The 16168-nt window shown below is 42.5% G+C and overlaps 1 protein-coding gene across 1 annotated transcript in view; it reads left to right on the plus strand.

The window, feature by feature from the left end:
* Positions 1 to 16168, plus strand: part of SLC22A3 (solute carrier family 22 member 3) — a 93221-nt gene that overhangs the window by 40444 nt on the left and 36609 nt on the right. The window contains exons 2-5 of the mRNA XM_042987467.1: positions 3026 to 3129; positions 5517 to 5671; positions 7375 to 7543; positions 8397 to 8514. Coding sequence (XP_042843401.1) covers positions 3026 to 3129; positions 5517 to 5671; positions 7375 to 7543; positions 8397 to 8514 — 546 coding nt within the window. The remainder of the gene's footprint in view (positions 1 to 3025; positions 3130 to 5516; positions 5672 to 7374; positions 7544 to 8396; positions 8515 to 16168) is intronic.

The following is a 16168-nucleotide window of genomic DNA, read 5'->3' on the forward strand; positions in this document are numbered from 1 at the left end:
TGCTGCAAAACATAGGGTTGCGTGTATCCCTTTGAATTATGTTTTTGTATTTGGGAGGTAGATACCCAGTAGTGTGATTACTGGATCATAGGGTAGTTCTATTTTTAACTTGTTGAGGAACCTCCATACTGTTTTCCACAGTGGCCGCACCGGTTTGCATTCCCATCAAAAGCGTAAGAGGGTTCCTTTTTCTCCACATCCTCGCCAACACTTGTTTCTTGTGGTTTTGATTTTAGCCCTTCTGACCGGTGTGAGGTGATATCTCATTGTAGTTTTCATTTGCATTTCCCTGATGATGAGTGATGTTGAGCATCTTTTCGTGTGTCTGTTGGCCATCTGTTGTGTCTTCCTTGGAGAAATGTCTGTTCATGTCTTCTGCCAATTTTTAATTGGATTATTTGTTTTTTGGGTATTGAGTTGTATCAGTTCTTTATATATTTTGGATACTGCCCTTTATCGGATATGTCATTTGCAAATATCTTCTCCCGTTCAGTAGGTTGTCTTATAGTTTTGTTGATTGTTTCCTTCACTGTGCAGAAATTTTTATTTTGGTGAAGTCCCAATAGTTTATTTTTACTTTGTTTCCCTTGCCCCAGGAGACCTATCTACAAAAATGTTGCTACAGCCAACATCAGAGAAATTACTGCCTGTACTCTCTTCTAGGATTTATAGGGCTTCAAATATCACGTTTAGGTCTTTCATCCATTTTGAATTTATTTCCGTGTGTTGTGTAAGAAAGTGGTCCATTTTCATTCTTCTGCATGCTGCTGTCCTCTAACTGCATTCTCTGCATGGTTAACTCCAGTGGGAAATTATTTCAGTTAATTTTAATCGTCTGCAAGTTTACTTATAGTCAAACTGCCGTGCCTTGAGAGACTAGTACCTGAATGGATGATAAAACTCACTTCAAGTTACCAAAATTACTATCCTCTGCATATATGGAAATCTTTTTACTTTTTAATCTCCATAAATCTTCTCAGCAACTCTGTGACATGGGCCAGCTACCAACGCTCCCATTTTCTCCCCAGCTGTGTTAAGTGACCGGTCATTAGCTGTGGAACCAAGGCAAGAAGTTGGGTTCCGTAAATAAATGTGACAGTTTGCTTATGAATGTGTATTTATGAGCGATCCTCAAGCTGGGGTGGGCAAGCCATTTGGAGGTATGCAAAGCCATTCGTTCACAGGGTGGAGGGTCTGGATACGTTGAAGGGACTCCATTGTCAGCCTCGGCTCATGTAGGTCCAGAACGGATCTGCCTGAGAGTATGCATGTGATGAGGACGCGGGTCCTTTTTCCTAAAGGTCCTTCTCCCACTTGGCTAAAGGAACCCTGCCTCTCTCCCGTCTCGCCATGATGCACTGACTTGATGTTTTAAAACCTGTGGGGACATAGGGTAGACCAATTTTAAATTTTTTGAGGAACGTCCACACTGTTTTCCAGAGCGGCTGCACCAGTTTGCATTCCCACCAGTGTTGATAGCGGCACTCTCAACAATAGCCAAATTATGGAAAGAGCCTAAATGTCCATCGACTGATAAATGGATAAAGAAGTTGTGGTTTATATATACAATGGAATACTACTTGGCAGAGAAAGAATGAAATGTGGCCTTTTGTAGCCACGTGGATGGAACCAGAGAGTGTGATGCTAAGTGAAATAAGTCATACAGAGAAAGACAGATACCTTATGTTTTCACTCTTATGGGGATCCTGAGAAACTTAACAGAAGATCATGGGGGAGGGGCGGGGGAAAAAGTTAGAGAGGGAGGGGGGCAAACCATAAGAGACTCTTAAAAAGTGAGAATAAACTGAGGGTTGATGGGGGGTGGGAGGGAGAGGAAAGTGGCTGATGGGCATTGAGGAGGGCACCTGTTGGGATGTGCGCTGGGTGTTGTATGGAAACCAATCTGACAATAAATTTCATATTTTAAAAACTGTGGGGAATGAAATAGTGGGACAGTTTAGGCTATTGGTTTTGGTATGAAGAAGATCATGAGGAAAGAAAGTAACTGCGCCTAATGATCTGATTCAACAACTTTTGTAAGTGTGGCGGTCTCCTTTTCTTTCCTTGCAGCAAGAGCGTAGGACTGAAAAGGGCATGTTGGTTAATAGGCAAGTAAAACTAATTTTGATGATAGATTGCTCTGTGAGTCTTGGCACGTAGCTGAGAGGGAGACAGAAGAATTGAGTAACATTGCTGTAACAAAACTCTCTCAGTTCTCAATAATTTATTTATACACATATGTTTTCCTGGCATGTGTATTTATAAAAATGAAAAATGGAGCAGAATTGATGTTTAGCCATAACTGACTCTAGTAATAAACAGTCTTCTTCCCCAGATGACATGAACTGGCTGGAAAACCCCAGGCTTTCTTAACATTCTTCTAGAAACAGAGAGCCGCATTTCCAACAAAATGTTACCCCTGTGCAGTAATTCTTTTTCAAGATTCCTACATTTTCTATTTGCATCCGTTGCAGTCTAGTAACTGTAATTATAACCCCATCAGAAAGGATGAAAATATTTCGAGACGTTGTCACAGGGAAAAATTTGTAATTAAATGTCAACTTATATATATAGTTTTTACACACAGAAGTATCTGTGTACCTCACGGCTGATGCAATACGCACTGACACAAAACACAATAAAATATGTTCTGCTTATAATACGAGGGTGTAGGTATGTGGGAATGAAAACAAGAACTCAAAGAGAAAAAAAGATCGACTTCAGATTGAGACCACTGAGGAACTGGTTTTTACTGGGTGATGGTAGGTGTCCGGTGGCTTCAGTATTTAGACTGTTGGAGACAGTGGGGACATCTTTGCCCGTTATTGAAACTGACCAAAAAACAAAAACAAAACAAAAAAAAACCCCTTACGTATCAATATAAAAATATGCATGTGAAACGTTTAAAAAATGTAAGGAGTGTTTGGGCAAAAATGTTTAACGATCACAGATCTAGACAGAAGACCAGATGTCTTGAGGATAAGCATGGTCACGTGACTCCCATGCATTTCCTTTGTTTTCCCAGTTTGACCTCGTGTGTGTCAATGCTTGGATGCTGGACCTCACACAAGCCGTCCTAAACCTGGGCTTCCTGGCCGGAGCCTTCACCTTGGGTTATGCGGCGGACAGGTAGGCACGAATATGACAGCCATTGACATGATGCATAAGTGTGGGGATGAAAATATTTTATGTTAACATTAGGAAACAATTTTTGTCAAACTTGGGGGGGGGGAATCTTATTTTCTCTACCTGTGACATTCACACTTGTTTGGTTAGACTAATTCTCTCCTTGTTGAACTACGTCTCCTTACTGCTTGAACTGTACAAATGGATGGGACCGCTCCCCGTGGATCTGAAAGCATCTTAGTGGAAACACACACCGGCAAGGCAGTAACTTCATCATGGGACAGACGGATAGCTGGCTGGACACTGCGGACAGAGTTGATTCCCTGTGCTTCCATAACTCACTGGTTGTGGTCTGGATTAATTTAGTCATAGAGTCGGCCCCTTCCCAATATGTTTCGGTTGTATTTTTTAAAAGAAATCCTTGTATTTTATTCTACAAGTTAAAAACTCTGCAAGAAAAAAAAAACCACAGTTTTTCCAAAGACCTTTAAGAGAATTTTATCTATTATTTAACATTCATAAAGATATAGATTAATGGCAGACATGGTGAGTATGTATACTGAACATAGTAATTTTTCTATTCAAACATTCCTGTTTCGGACATTATTGATGTTGGTTATTACATCCATGCCTAACTATTCCTTTATCCCAATTCTAACTATGAAAATACATGCAGTAATTTAATAATTCCTTCTATACCCCTTAGGACAGGGGTAGGAAAGCTTTGGCCATTGACCGTGTCTGGCTGGATATCGCTCTGGTCACTCTAAGCCCAGCCTTGATGGGTCCCTGTGACCCAGCACACAGTGCACAGTGCTTAAGGGTACTTCTTGGAGAACTGCCCACAGCAATTAATTAGCTAATTGGAGACAATAAAATGCCCCAAATGCTTTAGCCAGTTGACAATCTGAATTTGGCCGGATCAGGACTTCAAAGTATAACCTTTGTTTTCTTTTTCTGCTCCCTCGTCTGTCTCTTATTTTTCTCCTGCGGCCCCCTGACCCCGTCTTCTGCATGTGAGTTTCTCCTTAATCCTTGTGTCTGATGCTCTTTCCCCGTCTTTTATCCGTGTTTTTTTCTATGGTTTCCTCTTATAGCCCTTCCCATTCATCTTTCTTTTCTTAATCTCCCCACACATCACTTTCTCTCCTAGCTGCTATGGCTTCGAATTGAGTGATGTGTTTTCAACACGTATTTCTTCATTTTAGTTGTTACTCTTCCTGATTTAAACATTAGGTTTTGCTGCTTCTTCATGTTCTTCTCTCACAGTCAATAAACATAATCCCCAAACAAAAGAACTCAACTAAAGGAGGGGGGCTTTTCCTACCTATGTTCCAGCAGGGGCCTGCACACCTGTCCTCATTGATGATTCCGTGCTTTGAAGAAGAAGACAGACCCATGAACGATTCTGCCTCACCACAGGGCCAACCGTCGGTCGGCTCCTTCTCTGCTTCTATATCGTGGAAGGAAAGCACCAGAAACAATTTAATAGGCCCCAAATCTACCAGAGGACAGTGTAGGAAGGACAGACGGTGAATTTTAAAACCGGAATAAATGAGAACTACTTCCGTCTCTGCTCCGCTGACCGAAGCAGGACACTGCATGAGTGAATTTGGTGGGAATTTCTATGGGAGAATGTTTTTGAATCAAGTCTCATAAAGGTCATTGATGACAGACTTTCACCAGCCAGTAATCTGGCACAGTTGTACTGAACCGTTTAGCATCAGAATCCCAGAGTATTGCCCACGACGGTAACCTGTGCCCTTTGCCTACGCCTTTAGTAACAGCTACGTAAACGGTGAGACTAAAATGCGAAACTTAAGAACAGCTCGCCCTGGTCGTGAACTTTAGAGTTTGTAAGCAGCTTTCACATCAGCATCGCATTTGAGCCTGTACAACTTCACTGTAGAAAGGGAGGGGAGAAACAAGCAAACAAACAAAATCTGAATCTTGGTTCCCTTAAGAAACGGACCCAAGGTCGCATGGTTGGTGGATGAGTGAGCCACGACTGAAGCCCGCTCCTGGGGCTTTCTCCCTTTCTCCTCCCAACTCCACCCACAAAAATTCTAGAAAGGTATCAAAGCTGGGCCACCAGGGCGACCGTATGTGACAGAGAGGGTCATCTTTTTGGAAACTGCAATCCCCCCAAAAATGCATTCTGTGCCTTGCGTTTTGCAATGCCATTTCAGGAACACATGTCCTTACTTGCCTGGTTTTGCTGCAGAACGAAACGCAGAATTCTCAGCCATCCTGTACACAGTAGTAATAATGCAGCGTCGAAAACAAAATTTCTGTCCTGAAGCCTCTTCTAACAACACTTACCGATAGTGCTTTTCACTGTGTCGGAGAAAATGCCAAAGGTGACTTCTTCCTCTCTCTTTCTCAAAAAGGTACGGCAGGATAGTCATTTACCTAATATCCTGCTTCGGTGTTGGCGTCACCGGTGTTGTGGTGGCGTTCGCACCAAATTTCCCCGTGTTTGTGACCTTCCGCTTCCTACAAGGTGTGTTTGGAAAGGGCACGTGGATGACCTGCTACGTGATCGGTAAGACACTGCTGCGCTCCGTGTCTCTTTGACGCCAGGGTCAGGTGTCTGGGCGGTGCCGGCCGCTGAGCCTCCTCGGGCTCGCATGATGAGGCTTCGCGGCTGCCACACGAATGATCTCTGCAAATAGGAAGGTCGCCGCGGTGAGACTCTGACTCTGGCAAAATGAACTTCTCATTTTTAGGTCCTGGCCACATACGGAATATCACAAAATACGGGGGTGAACCACGCTCTTGCAGATAACTGCTGTACTGTTATCACAAGTTATTGTTTGCCTTCTGGGAGATTGACGTTTATGAAAAATTTCAGCAATTCTTTGAAACCTTTTTAAAGCATTCTCTGTGCATTTCTGGGATATAGTTTGAGACGACACTCCTGTGTTCTCAAATATTTCTTAATTCTATTCCTTGTGTACAAGTGGAGAGCTTTTTAACTGTGAAGGAGATAGGACCTAAAAATGAGACGCTCATTTGTGAACCTTTGTTACTTCCGTAACCAGAAAGTTTGACCTTTCTAGAAAGAAAAACTTCCCTTTGCTGTTTGCTCCTTTTACTGAGAAAAGTCCTGGATGCTACTTGGGCTCTGTTGCCAGTGATGTCCAGACCAGTCACCTCCTCTAAGGGTCACGGTGGATTTGTGACCAGGGAGAGGCAAAAGCTTCTTTTACAGTATTGCTCTGGATCTGTAGGCTTCTAGTCCCTTCCATCACTGCTAGACAATCCTTCCCCAAGCAGTGCCCACCTTAAGGACCCTCTGAAGGTCTTTGTATGGGCCGGGAAGTTGCCTGTCGCTGGCTGGGGCAGAAGGGATAACTTTGGCATATGAAGCATTTCTAAGGAGATCCAAGTGTAGGTGAATTTTCAAAGCTGCGATCTTAGGGCACAACCAAGTAGCGTAATCCCAAGATGATTGGAATAGAATTAATGACAGATAGAAATGGATTCGTTTGGGTGGAGAAGGATGCCAGCAATAAAATTCCCCATGTGACTTTTAAAGAGATATCACCTACATGTAAAGTCTGACACTGTGGAGAGGACCATGATGTAATAGAAACTATCTTGTGATCTTGAAAAAATCATTTGTAGAGTCTAATGCTCATAAAGAATCTCCTAAAGAGACTATAATATGCACCCCTTTAGAGATACCGTGATAGAAATCTAGCCAGTTTGTTTTACTTCTGTATTGATACAATAGTCATCATTTAAGCTTTCCTAAAATCAACAGATACATTTTTTTGTATAACGAGAAGAGTGCTGGGCTGTGTGTGTAAGATGAGTGTGGCCAGTGCCTGCCAATAACTGGCAGAGAAGAGAGTGAGCAGAAAACCCAGCTCCAGCAGGCATGGAAGTTTTAGTGTCCTTAAGAATGTTGTGGTGTTGGGGCACCTGGGTGGCTCAGTCGGTTAAGCGTCCGACTCCAGTCATGATCTCACAGTTTGTGAGTTCGAGCCCCACGTCGGGCTCTGTGCTGACAGCTCAGAGCCTGGAGCCTGCTTGAGATTCTGTGTCTCCCTCTTTTCTCTGCCCCTCCCCCACTCATGCTGTCTCTATCTCTCATAAATAAATAAACTTTAAAAAATTAAAAAAGAAAGAATTCTGTGGTGTTCTAACAATGCCGATGGATATGACAGATGTAATGTCTCTGTGTGTTTATTTTGGAGCTCAACTCGAGCTTCCCTAACCTCTGTGTTTGTTTTCCTTCAGTAACAGAAATAGTAGGTTCAAAGCAAAGGAGAATTGTGGGGATAGTAGTCCAAATGTTCTTCACCCTTGGAATCATAATTCTCCCTGGAATTGCCTACTTTATCCCCAGTTGGCAAGGGATCCAGCTAGCCATAACGCTGCCCAGCTTTCTCTTCCTCCTTTATTACTGGTAAAGTGGTTCTGGTCATTATTGAATTTATTCTTATTCCACAGAAATGTAGAATCTGCACTTTCTAAACCAACAGGAAAATGAAAGCAATTAAGGAGATTTTCTGACATCTCCAGAGTAGCCGTGGGCTTTGAGAATTTCTAGAGTGTTTGAGAATTTATAGAGAGTGGTCATTAATTGACTAATAGTTCTCATTAAAATAGATTAATAAAGTACCAAAACACAAAACTCCAGAGTATTAGTTATGTTTTGTTATTTTGTAATATTTTCACGAACACTGTAAGGTAACAAACCCTACCTGCCGATATTTCAACATGCAAATTAAATGCAACGAAATCTCTTTGCTTCCCTGTGTGTTCTATTATGCAAATTAATATTGTTCAGGAATCCTCTCAGGAATAAGAAAATGTTGAGAGCATCAGAAAATTAAGTTACCAGAAAGCTACAGGTGTATACATTTGACTCTTACTGAAGCGAATACATTTTGATCATTTCTCTAATTTAATTTTAATATATGGGGAAATCAGTTTACATACATGCCTAAGTGCCCATTGAATTCTTTTCATGTGTGTAATTTAGGACACTGTATTCTAGGTTAGCCTGGTCTTACAAGAACAATGTAATATTGATTGTTTTTATTATGACCCATGATCCAATTATCAAGTGAGCATTTTTTCCCTCCATTATAAGCTTTCCAAGATAATCTATGTTTCAAAGAGCATGTTCTAAACTCTCAGAATCTCCTAAAGTTTTAACGAATTGCAAGCTCTATTTTAAGAGGGAAAGTGAGGTTGTTAATTAACTGTTAAGGTTTTGAAATTCCTAGACATACTCAACAAAGTCTTCTTGCCAGGGTGGTTCCTGAATCTCCTCGCTGGCTGATTACTCGGAAGAAAGGAGATAAAGCATTAAAAATTCTGAGGAACATTGCCAAATGCAATGGGAAGTATCTCTCACCAAATTACTCAGAGGTAATTTCATTTATTACTGGTAACAAATATTATTCAAGTGAGTGAATTAATTTGTCTCATTATCAAACATCTGACTAAATCATTTTTAGTTTGGCTTTAAAAAAGGAAAAAAAAAACCGCCTTGGGGAGAATCACAAGGTGCATTAGAGAAGACACACTTGGAAGCTGTGACAGCATTAAGGTTGAGCCCAACTGGCCACTTAGTCCGTATTTTCATAGTTGCACCTTGTCACTTACATTATTAAACTTTACCTACCGTAGGCCCCGTACTATGAAATCATTCATTCATCTTAATTGCACAAACTAGAGATCTTTTCTTGACATTCAGTGTAGTCTAAAGATTTGTCTTTAAATTTAGTCTTGGAAATACTGTTTCTTCGAATCAGAACTTGAGCAAGAATGTAGTTTTCAACCTTTAGACTTACACATGCTGGCTGGCCTACTCCTCCCTCCTTACCTCATTCCCTTCCTCCCTTCTTTTTCTTCTTCCTTTGTCCAGCAAAGCCTTTTGGGGTGCTTCTGTATCATTACACTAAAAGAAATGGTGGGGACTAAAGCTTATTCTTTGCTCTTTGGAAGCTTTGATATGCCTCAGATATATTTGAAGCCACACCTGAATAATTAGAGAATAATATCTAAAAAGATATGGCAATGTGGGGCGCCCGGGTGGCTCAGTCAGTTGAGCGTCTGACATCAGCTCGGATCATGATCTCATGGTTTGTGGGTTTGAGCCCCGTGTCGGGCTCTGTGCTGACAGCTCGGAGCCTGGAGCCTGCTTTGGATTCTGTGTCTCCTTCTCTCTGCCCTTCCCCTTCTCATGCTCTGTCTCTCTCTCAGAAATAAATAAGATTTTGAAAGAAAAAGAAAAGACATGGCAATGCTTTACTACAGAGACAAAGTGAATATAGAATAACAGAAGATTTCTTATAAAGGGATGTGAGGGAAGAATTTTTGGAAGATACGTATCTTGAAGAATATTAGGTTGCTAACATTTTTTTTTTTTTTTTTGGTAGCACTCAGTTTCGATAGAACATTCTGAGAGAAAACAGGCTTCGTTGGTTTTATTATCACCTCCCCAGCCCCCCAGAACTTGGTCGGAGATATTTGGATTTCTACCTTTTTCCTTCACTCTTATGTTCGGCAACAAGCAGGAGCCTCCATGTTTACAAAGGTTTCAGTTGACCAGTTGTCACTGGATTGTGATGATGTACCTGGGGGTTTACAGATTGTACAATGTATGGTAAAGATAAAAAGAAAAAAATCTGCTTTAACCATTAAGGTTAAAGCGATCCTGGTTCTCTGAGCACCTTTGGGCTGTGTATTCCTTTCAGGGAAAAAGTATCCACTGCCTTCACACCTTGCTCTCATCCCGTTAGCCTTGGCCTTCACAACAGGATCAAACGTATAATAATCTGCACTCAGTTTTAATAGTCCAATAAGTATTTTTACTCCTCGCTCAGCAGTATACTGAAGACACTGCACACGTAGTCCTGGCGTTAAGCATTTGTCAGATCTACATCAAGGTTTTAAAAAAATAGAAAAAAAAAAAAAAAAAGAAAGAAAGAAACCAGTGTGTTCTGATGGCTTCCAGAAGAAGGCACCACTTGACGAGGCATGTGATGTGTTATTGTGAGTACCGCTAAGAGGCCCCAGCTACTTCTGCACATCCTCGGGGGACCAGTTCAACGCTGCGCCCATAGACCCACTGACCCACTTCTAATTCACAAACACTGTAGAGACATTTCCCCAGGGAAGTAGTCCAATGCTCTACATGGTTGTGCTTGTGGAAGGATCGTGAATGATGGATCCAGTGGCTTCCAAAACATGTTAACTCTGGCTTTAAGCAGTGAGATGATCTCCATTTGAAAGTCAGGTTCGAAGCCAGACATGAATTTCTCTCGGAGTTTAGTGCCCCAGCCACCACTGTCTGATGATTACATATTGTGATTGGCTCATAAGCCTCTTCGGTCTTTAATCTATAGGTTCCTGTTCTTTTCTTTTCCTTGCAACCTTGGGAATAAAGAATGCTAGGGTTTTTTTTTTTCTTTCTTCCTCTTTTTTTTTTTTTTTTTGTTTCTGTAGACTTTTCTGCAGTCTAAATTTTGTTGATTACATCCTTAGGATCCTTTAATATGGCCCTCTGTCTCTTGTGTTCCCTATCAGTTGGTAGGTAGATCTAGAGCTTAATTAAGTTTGGGTTTGATACTTTTGGCAATCCTACTTCGTAAGTGGTTTAGTACATTTCCATTAAGAGATAGCTCATGTCTGCCTGTTTCTTCTTTTGTGATGTTTTGTGATCGTCGTTGCCTGGATTTATGAATTTATCAGAGGTCGCAAGTGACAGTATTCCCATGTTATCGTTATTATTTCATATATTGCTGGAATACTTACATAAAGACTAACTTCACCCATCAATCATTTGGTGACTCTGAGATACAGGTCTTACAGGAAAGGCAGGAAACGTGTAATTCTTTCTTTTCAAAATAACAAGTCGGTTCACTGCATTCTGCAAAAGTTATCAGTGAATTGTGTGTTGTGGGGTTTTTTAAAAAAAAATTTTAAGCCTCATTAACATCTGGGTTTTAACCTACTATGAGTCAGCCCTTCTCAGTTATTGTCATTATCCTGATTTGTGCTTAGATTGCCCCATCTTTGGACAGACAAGGCTCATCTTTGTTGGTTCCGGGCTCCCTCTGCCATATCCTAGGAGTTTCAGAATGCCGCTTTGCTCATTAGCACGGTGACATTTTCCCAGGCTCATCTTGTGGTCTCTGGTCTCACTCTTGGAATCACCCACTTCTCAAAGGGTGCTTTGAGGTTTGAAACAAATGTCTTCAAACTGAACCTATCCATCCCCAACCTTTTAAAATTGTACAACATAAGTAGAAAAGCAAAGTATTGTCTTCAAGAAGAGAAGGAATTGACATTTCAGTTTAAAACCCCTTGCTAATAGAGGAATTCAGTCAAATTATAGACCAAACCACAATTTTCTGTTTCAGAGATGTTAATGTTCCCACAAAGCATAACCATGTGCAAGATACAGTTTATAATACTCAGAAATACTGGCCAGTGGTGGAATTGCACTCAAGTGCATTGGCTTGAGCCCCAATGCCAAAAGCAAAGCAGGATCCTGTTGTGGTTTCTATGTAACCCTGTCAATTTCTCATGTTCTAGTGACTCAGATAACTAATTGCCCATGTCAATGTCCGGGTCATCTTGAAACCTGATGTTTACATAGTCACTTCAAACCTTCTGTGTCCTTTTGCTGCCTTAACTGGTATCCCTGCTCTCTGGATATAATCTCAAGGATGCCCCCATGGCCCAGGATCATAGCATTTTCTCTTTCCACAGAACGTTTTTGTCCGTAAATCCTGACTTTAGGAAGAAGTTATTATCACGTAAATTACCGCATCCTCCAAGACCTCTCCAATCCCCACCTCATCCTAAGGGTGCACATCATTGATTGCAGTGAAGCTAGAATCAACTAGAAAGGATCTGCTTGACGCACATTGTCCGCAGGAGGACTGGCAGCTATGCTGTCTTCCTCAGCCACCCCCAAACCCCAGCCCGTGCCATCGCTGGCACCAAAGATCCTGGTCTGTTTTATGGGGATCAAAAGACCTAGCTTAAAACAATGCTCTGTATCACAGAAGAGATCCTGAAATTCACCACAAACTAGGATTACACTAACCGCCTGGGCTTTATAAATTTTTTTCTTAACGTTTATTTATTTTTGAGACAGAGAGAGATAGAGCATGAATGGGAGAGGGTCAGAGAGAGGGAGACACAGAATCTGAAACAGGCTCCGGGCTCTGAGCTGTCAGCACAGGGGCCCGATGTGGGGCTCGAACTCACGGACCGCGAGATCGTGACCTGAGCTGAAGTCGGCGCTCAACCGACTGAGCCACCCAGGCGCCCAACCCTGGGCTTTATAAATGGAAGGGGGATATGGGAAGAAATAGGTAGGGTGGATTGAATTCCAGCATTCAACCAGGTGGGTTATTCTAAGGTTTGGCTGTATAATAAACCATCACAGTTATATTTCACATGGATGTTACTCATCTCATGGGCCAATAAACTCTGGCTCTCTGTCTCACTGGTCCCTAGGCTTCCATTTGCCAGAATTCCCAGCTGGCTTCTGACTTTGTTAAAGCCACAGCTGGAAGGTAGAAATACAGGTGATGAGAACATCAGGCTCTCTGGATGTATGAACAGTGTAGTTATTATTTACTGAAAAGAAAAGTCCAAAAATATAAACCCAATGCAGATGAGGCAGGTGGGTGGAACTTCTAGGAAGCTGAAGCAATGTAGAAAACAGAAATCAAAGACCCCCGTAGAGGGTCAGCGGAGGGGCTGAGTGTGGAACACGAGGCACTTAGCCAATGCAGGAGGACAGTTGGCTTAGACACTTACGTGGGTGCCTTTGCACTGTTTAAGGCACACTTGAAGAAATTAAAACCAAATTCTTGGCAAGACCACGGTAGGTATAGCCCAGGCACAGCAATGGCACAACAGCGTCTCCTAATGTCATTTGGGGCATCCACAGCCATCCTCTGACCCGGGGAGCATGTCGGTGATAGAACTGTTTCCTGCCCTGGCCACGCCGGGCAGACTTCTTACACGTTGCGGTTAAATTTGGCATCAGTCTGACGTTACTTCCGACCTGTCACTTGGAGTGTGTTGTTTCTTGCCTCACGCCTAGTAAGTTACCAGTCGATCCGACTTTCCATTCTCGTACGGTAGACACGCACCAGTACTGCGTGTGTGATTGAACGAGGCATCGAATGGCGACGCTGGTCTGAAGAGATGGCCATTGCCCTAAAAACTGAATGTGTGTCAAAACAGCTGAGAAAGCGAGCAAGGATTTAAGTGGGCTCAGGCTTAGGGAGTAGTAGGCTTGGTCTGTTGGTACGTAGTGGAGAGCTGGGCTTGTTGCTTAGTGGCCTTTTCTCATCACGAGGCGGTACTACTTGTGATAGACCGTGTTTTTGTTCCCAGCTCTTCACCTCTCTCTGTAAGAAGATGAACCCCCCCCCCGAACCTGTGGCCGTGTGACTGGCCGCAGTGCCTCCGGGCAGGCAGATATACTTCCCCACTGAAGCTTGGCCATCTGACTTGATGGCCCAAGGAACAGAAGTGGCCAGGTACCCGTTCAGAGCAGAAGCTGTAAAGGCAGCATGCATTTCGACAGCTCTCTGGCTCTTTCCTTCTGCCACAAGGACAGCATATCCCAAACTGGTATTGTTCCTTCAGCGTGGTCTCAGAATGAGAAGAACCACAACTTGGAACAGAGCTGCAGAAGCTGACCTACAGCCACTACGTGGAATACAGCCCAAACCCAACTGTTTCCTCAGTAAACTACAGCCCTCTCAATGTGTCTTAGTGTGCTCTTGGAGATTTGAGAGTGTCTGTTATGGTGGCCAAACCTAACTAATGTAGCTGATCGTAATAGCACTGTTTCAGTTGCCAGAGTGGGGTTTAGTGATTCAACACATTTTTGGTTACCTGGGTGACGGTGGATTGTGGTAGTTTATTGTTTGAAATATTCATGTCCCCCCCCCCCTCATTTCCATTGGGTGAAAATACTTCCTGGTTCCATTGATATCGGGCATGGCAGCGTAACTCGCTTTGGTCTCGTGGCAGGTGAAAAGTATGTCCTGCCCTTTGACTTTGGCCTTGATCACGCCTTGACCATGCGAGTTGCTTTGGCCAATGGCAGGTTACCTACCACCAGACGTGATGCAGTAGACTTTTGAGATGTGGGCTTGCTCTCTGCACTTCAGCCATCACCAGGAGAAGAATATTCCCAGGCTCGCCTCCTGGCCCCAGAGGAGGCTGAGAGGCATTTGGAGTAAGGCTGATTTTACCAAAACTTCCCAAACCTAGATCAGCAGTCTCTCAGCCAACTCACAAATGTGTGAGGTAAACAAATGCTTATTATTTTATGCCACTGAGATCGATGGTTGTTATGCAGCATTATTTAACCAATACACTGGTCAAACAGCTTTTGTCGCTTACCGACCCAGATTATACAACTGCGTAGGTAGCAGCTGTGGCTGTGGTGGTGCTTGCATTTTTTTCTAAAGGATTTTAAAAGCCCTTACCCTAAAGCTCCCTCTCCTCCCCTACTCCTCCACGTCTTGTCTTTGTATGCGATATGCTCATGGAAAAGAGTATGTTGCAATTCTCGTTAACAAAGAGCCTCTAACAGCGCAGAACTGAATATTTGTCCATATTCATTAGCGATGTTGTTCTGTGTTGGCCCCCAAAACCAATAAGTCTTGATTGTAATTTCCCTATTTTGATGCTATGCTTATATAGTTCCTTGTTCACAGCTAACCTACAACTTACTAAAATACAAGTGCCAGATGTTATATTGATGCCCATTCGTGCGTAAATACACTCGTGGGCAGTGTCCCTGGTGGCATGTTTACATAACATTAGGAGCTAGTGCTCGAGCTTTCTGATCCCAAGCCTTTAGGTAGGTATATAAGAAATAGAAAATAGTAAAGATTAAGACCTCATTAGATAGTGTCAGGCTAAAGTTAAGATTACCTCAGTTACCAGAGTGATTTCCAACTCTTCATAGCTGCCATCTTATCTGTATTTTAACAAAGTATCACACAGACGCCAATATCACTCCAGAAAGGGACTTTCCAGCCTTGGGAATGTCTGTTTATGACATTGCCTTTCAATGGGGGATTTTTATAAACGTAACTCTTGTTCTTCCAAAGAAGGAACCACACCAGGATTCTGGCTGTCATGAAGCCCATCTGGGCTGTGCGGAATTTCAGCCCAATTATTGTACTGTCTTTGTTAATGCTGTGTTTAATTACCATCTCAGGACTTGAAAACTCTCTTCCTGGCATTCAATTACAGAGAAAGTAATTCAGGCCCACGCAGTGCCCAAGGCGGGGCTCCCGTCCACTTCCCATGTCAAGAGTGGGAAAGGCGTGAGTCTAGAAAATAGTGAAGGATATCAGAAAGAAAGTCACCGGAAACTCATACACCACTTTCCCTTCACAGAATTCCAGCTTCATTCTTTGACCTCACACAGAACTAATGGTGCCAATCGTACCAGCAAAGCCATCATCCTTAAAAATGGCATATAAAAATTACTGGAATATGCATGCCGCCATGTTAACTTTCATTTAGAATATTCTCGAATGCATAAAAAATAGCAGGACACTTTATATAGCTAACATAGAATGGACCTTTGGAGCTGAGAGTTAATTTAGTAGTACTCTACCTAAATACATTTTCACAAATAGCCTGAGTTCAACGAATGACCTATATTTAAATGGGTTGTTTACTTGGTTCCCATGTCTTTAACCTTTTCAAAATGTGACCGTATTGCACGAAAAGGGTAAAATGTTGTGTGAAGAAAACTAATGCCTGCAAAGGGGGAAAATGCTACAATAAAAACAGCCACAAAAAACAGTCCTGATGGACTTTTGAATCCAGAGTGAGCTCCTTCCCCCCGCCCCAAAGTGGGTGATTAAACTTTAAGCCCCTCCCATGAAAGGAAATTCTGCCTAAACTCTTTCCAGGTCGGTGGACTCTCGTTTAACCTATACAAATACTGATGGGAGGATGTTCCAGAGCATCATATGGCTTTCATTGAGCTAGGAATCCGAGTGACATATCTCTTATG

This window comes from Panthera tigris, chromosome B2, assembly GCF_018350195.1.
Source record: "Panthera tigris isolate Pti1 chromosome B2, P.tigris_Pti1_mat1.1, whole genome shotgun sequence".
NCBI classification, from domain to species: domain Eukaryota; kingdom Metazoa; phylum Chordata; class Mammalia; order Carnivora; family Felidae; genus Panthera; species Panthera tigris.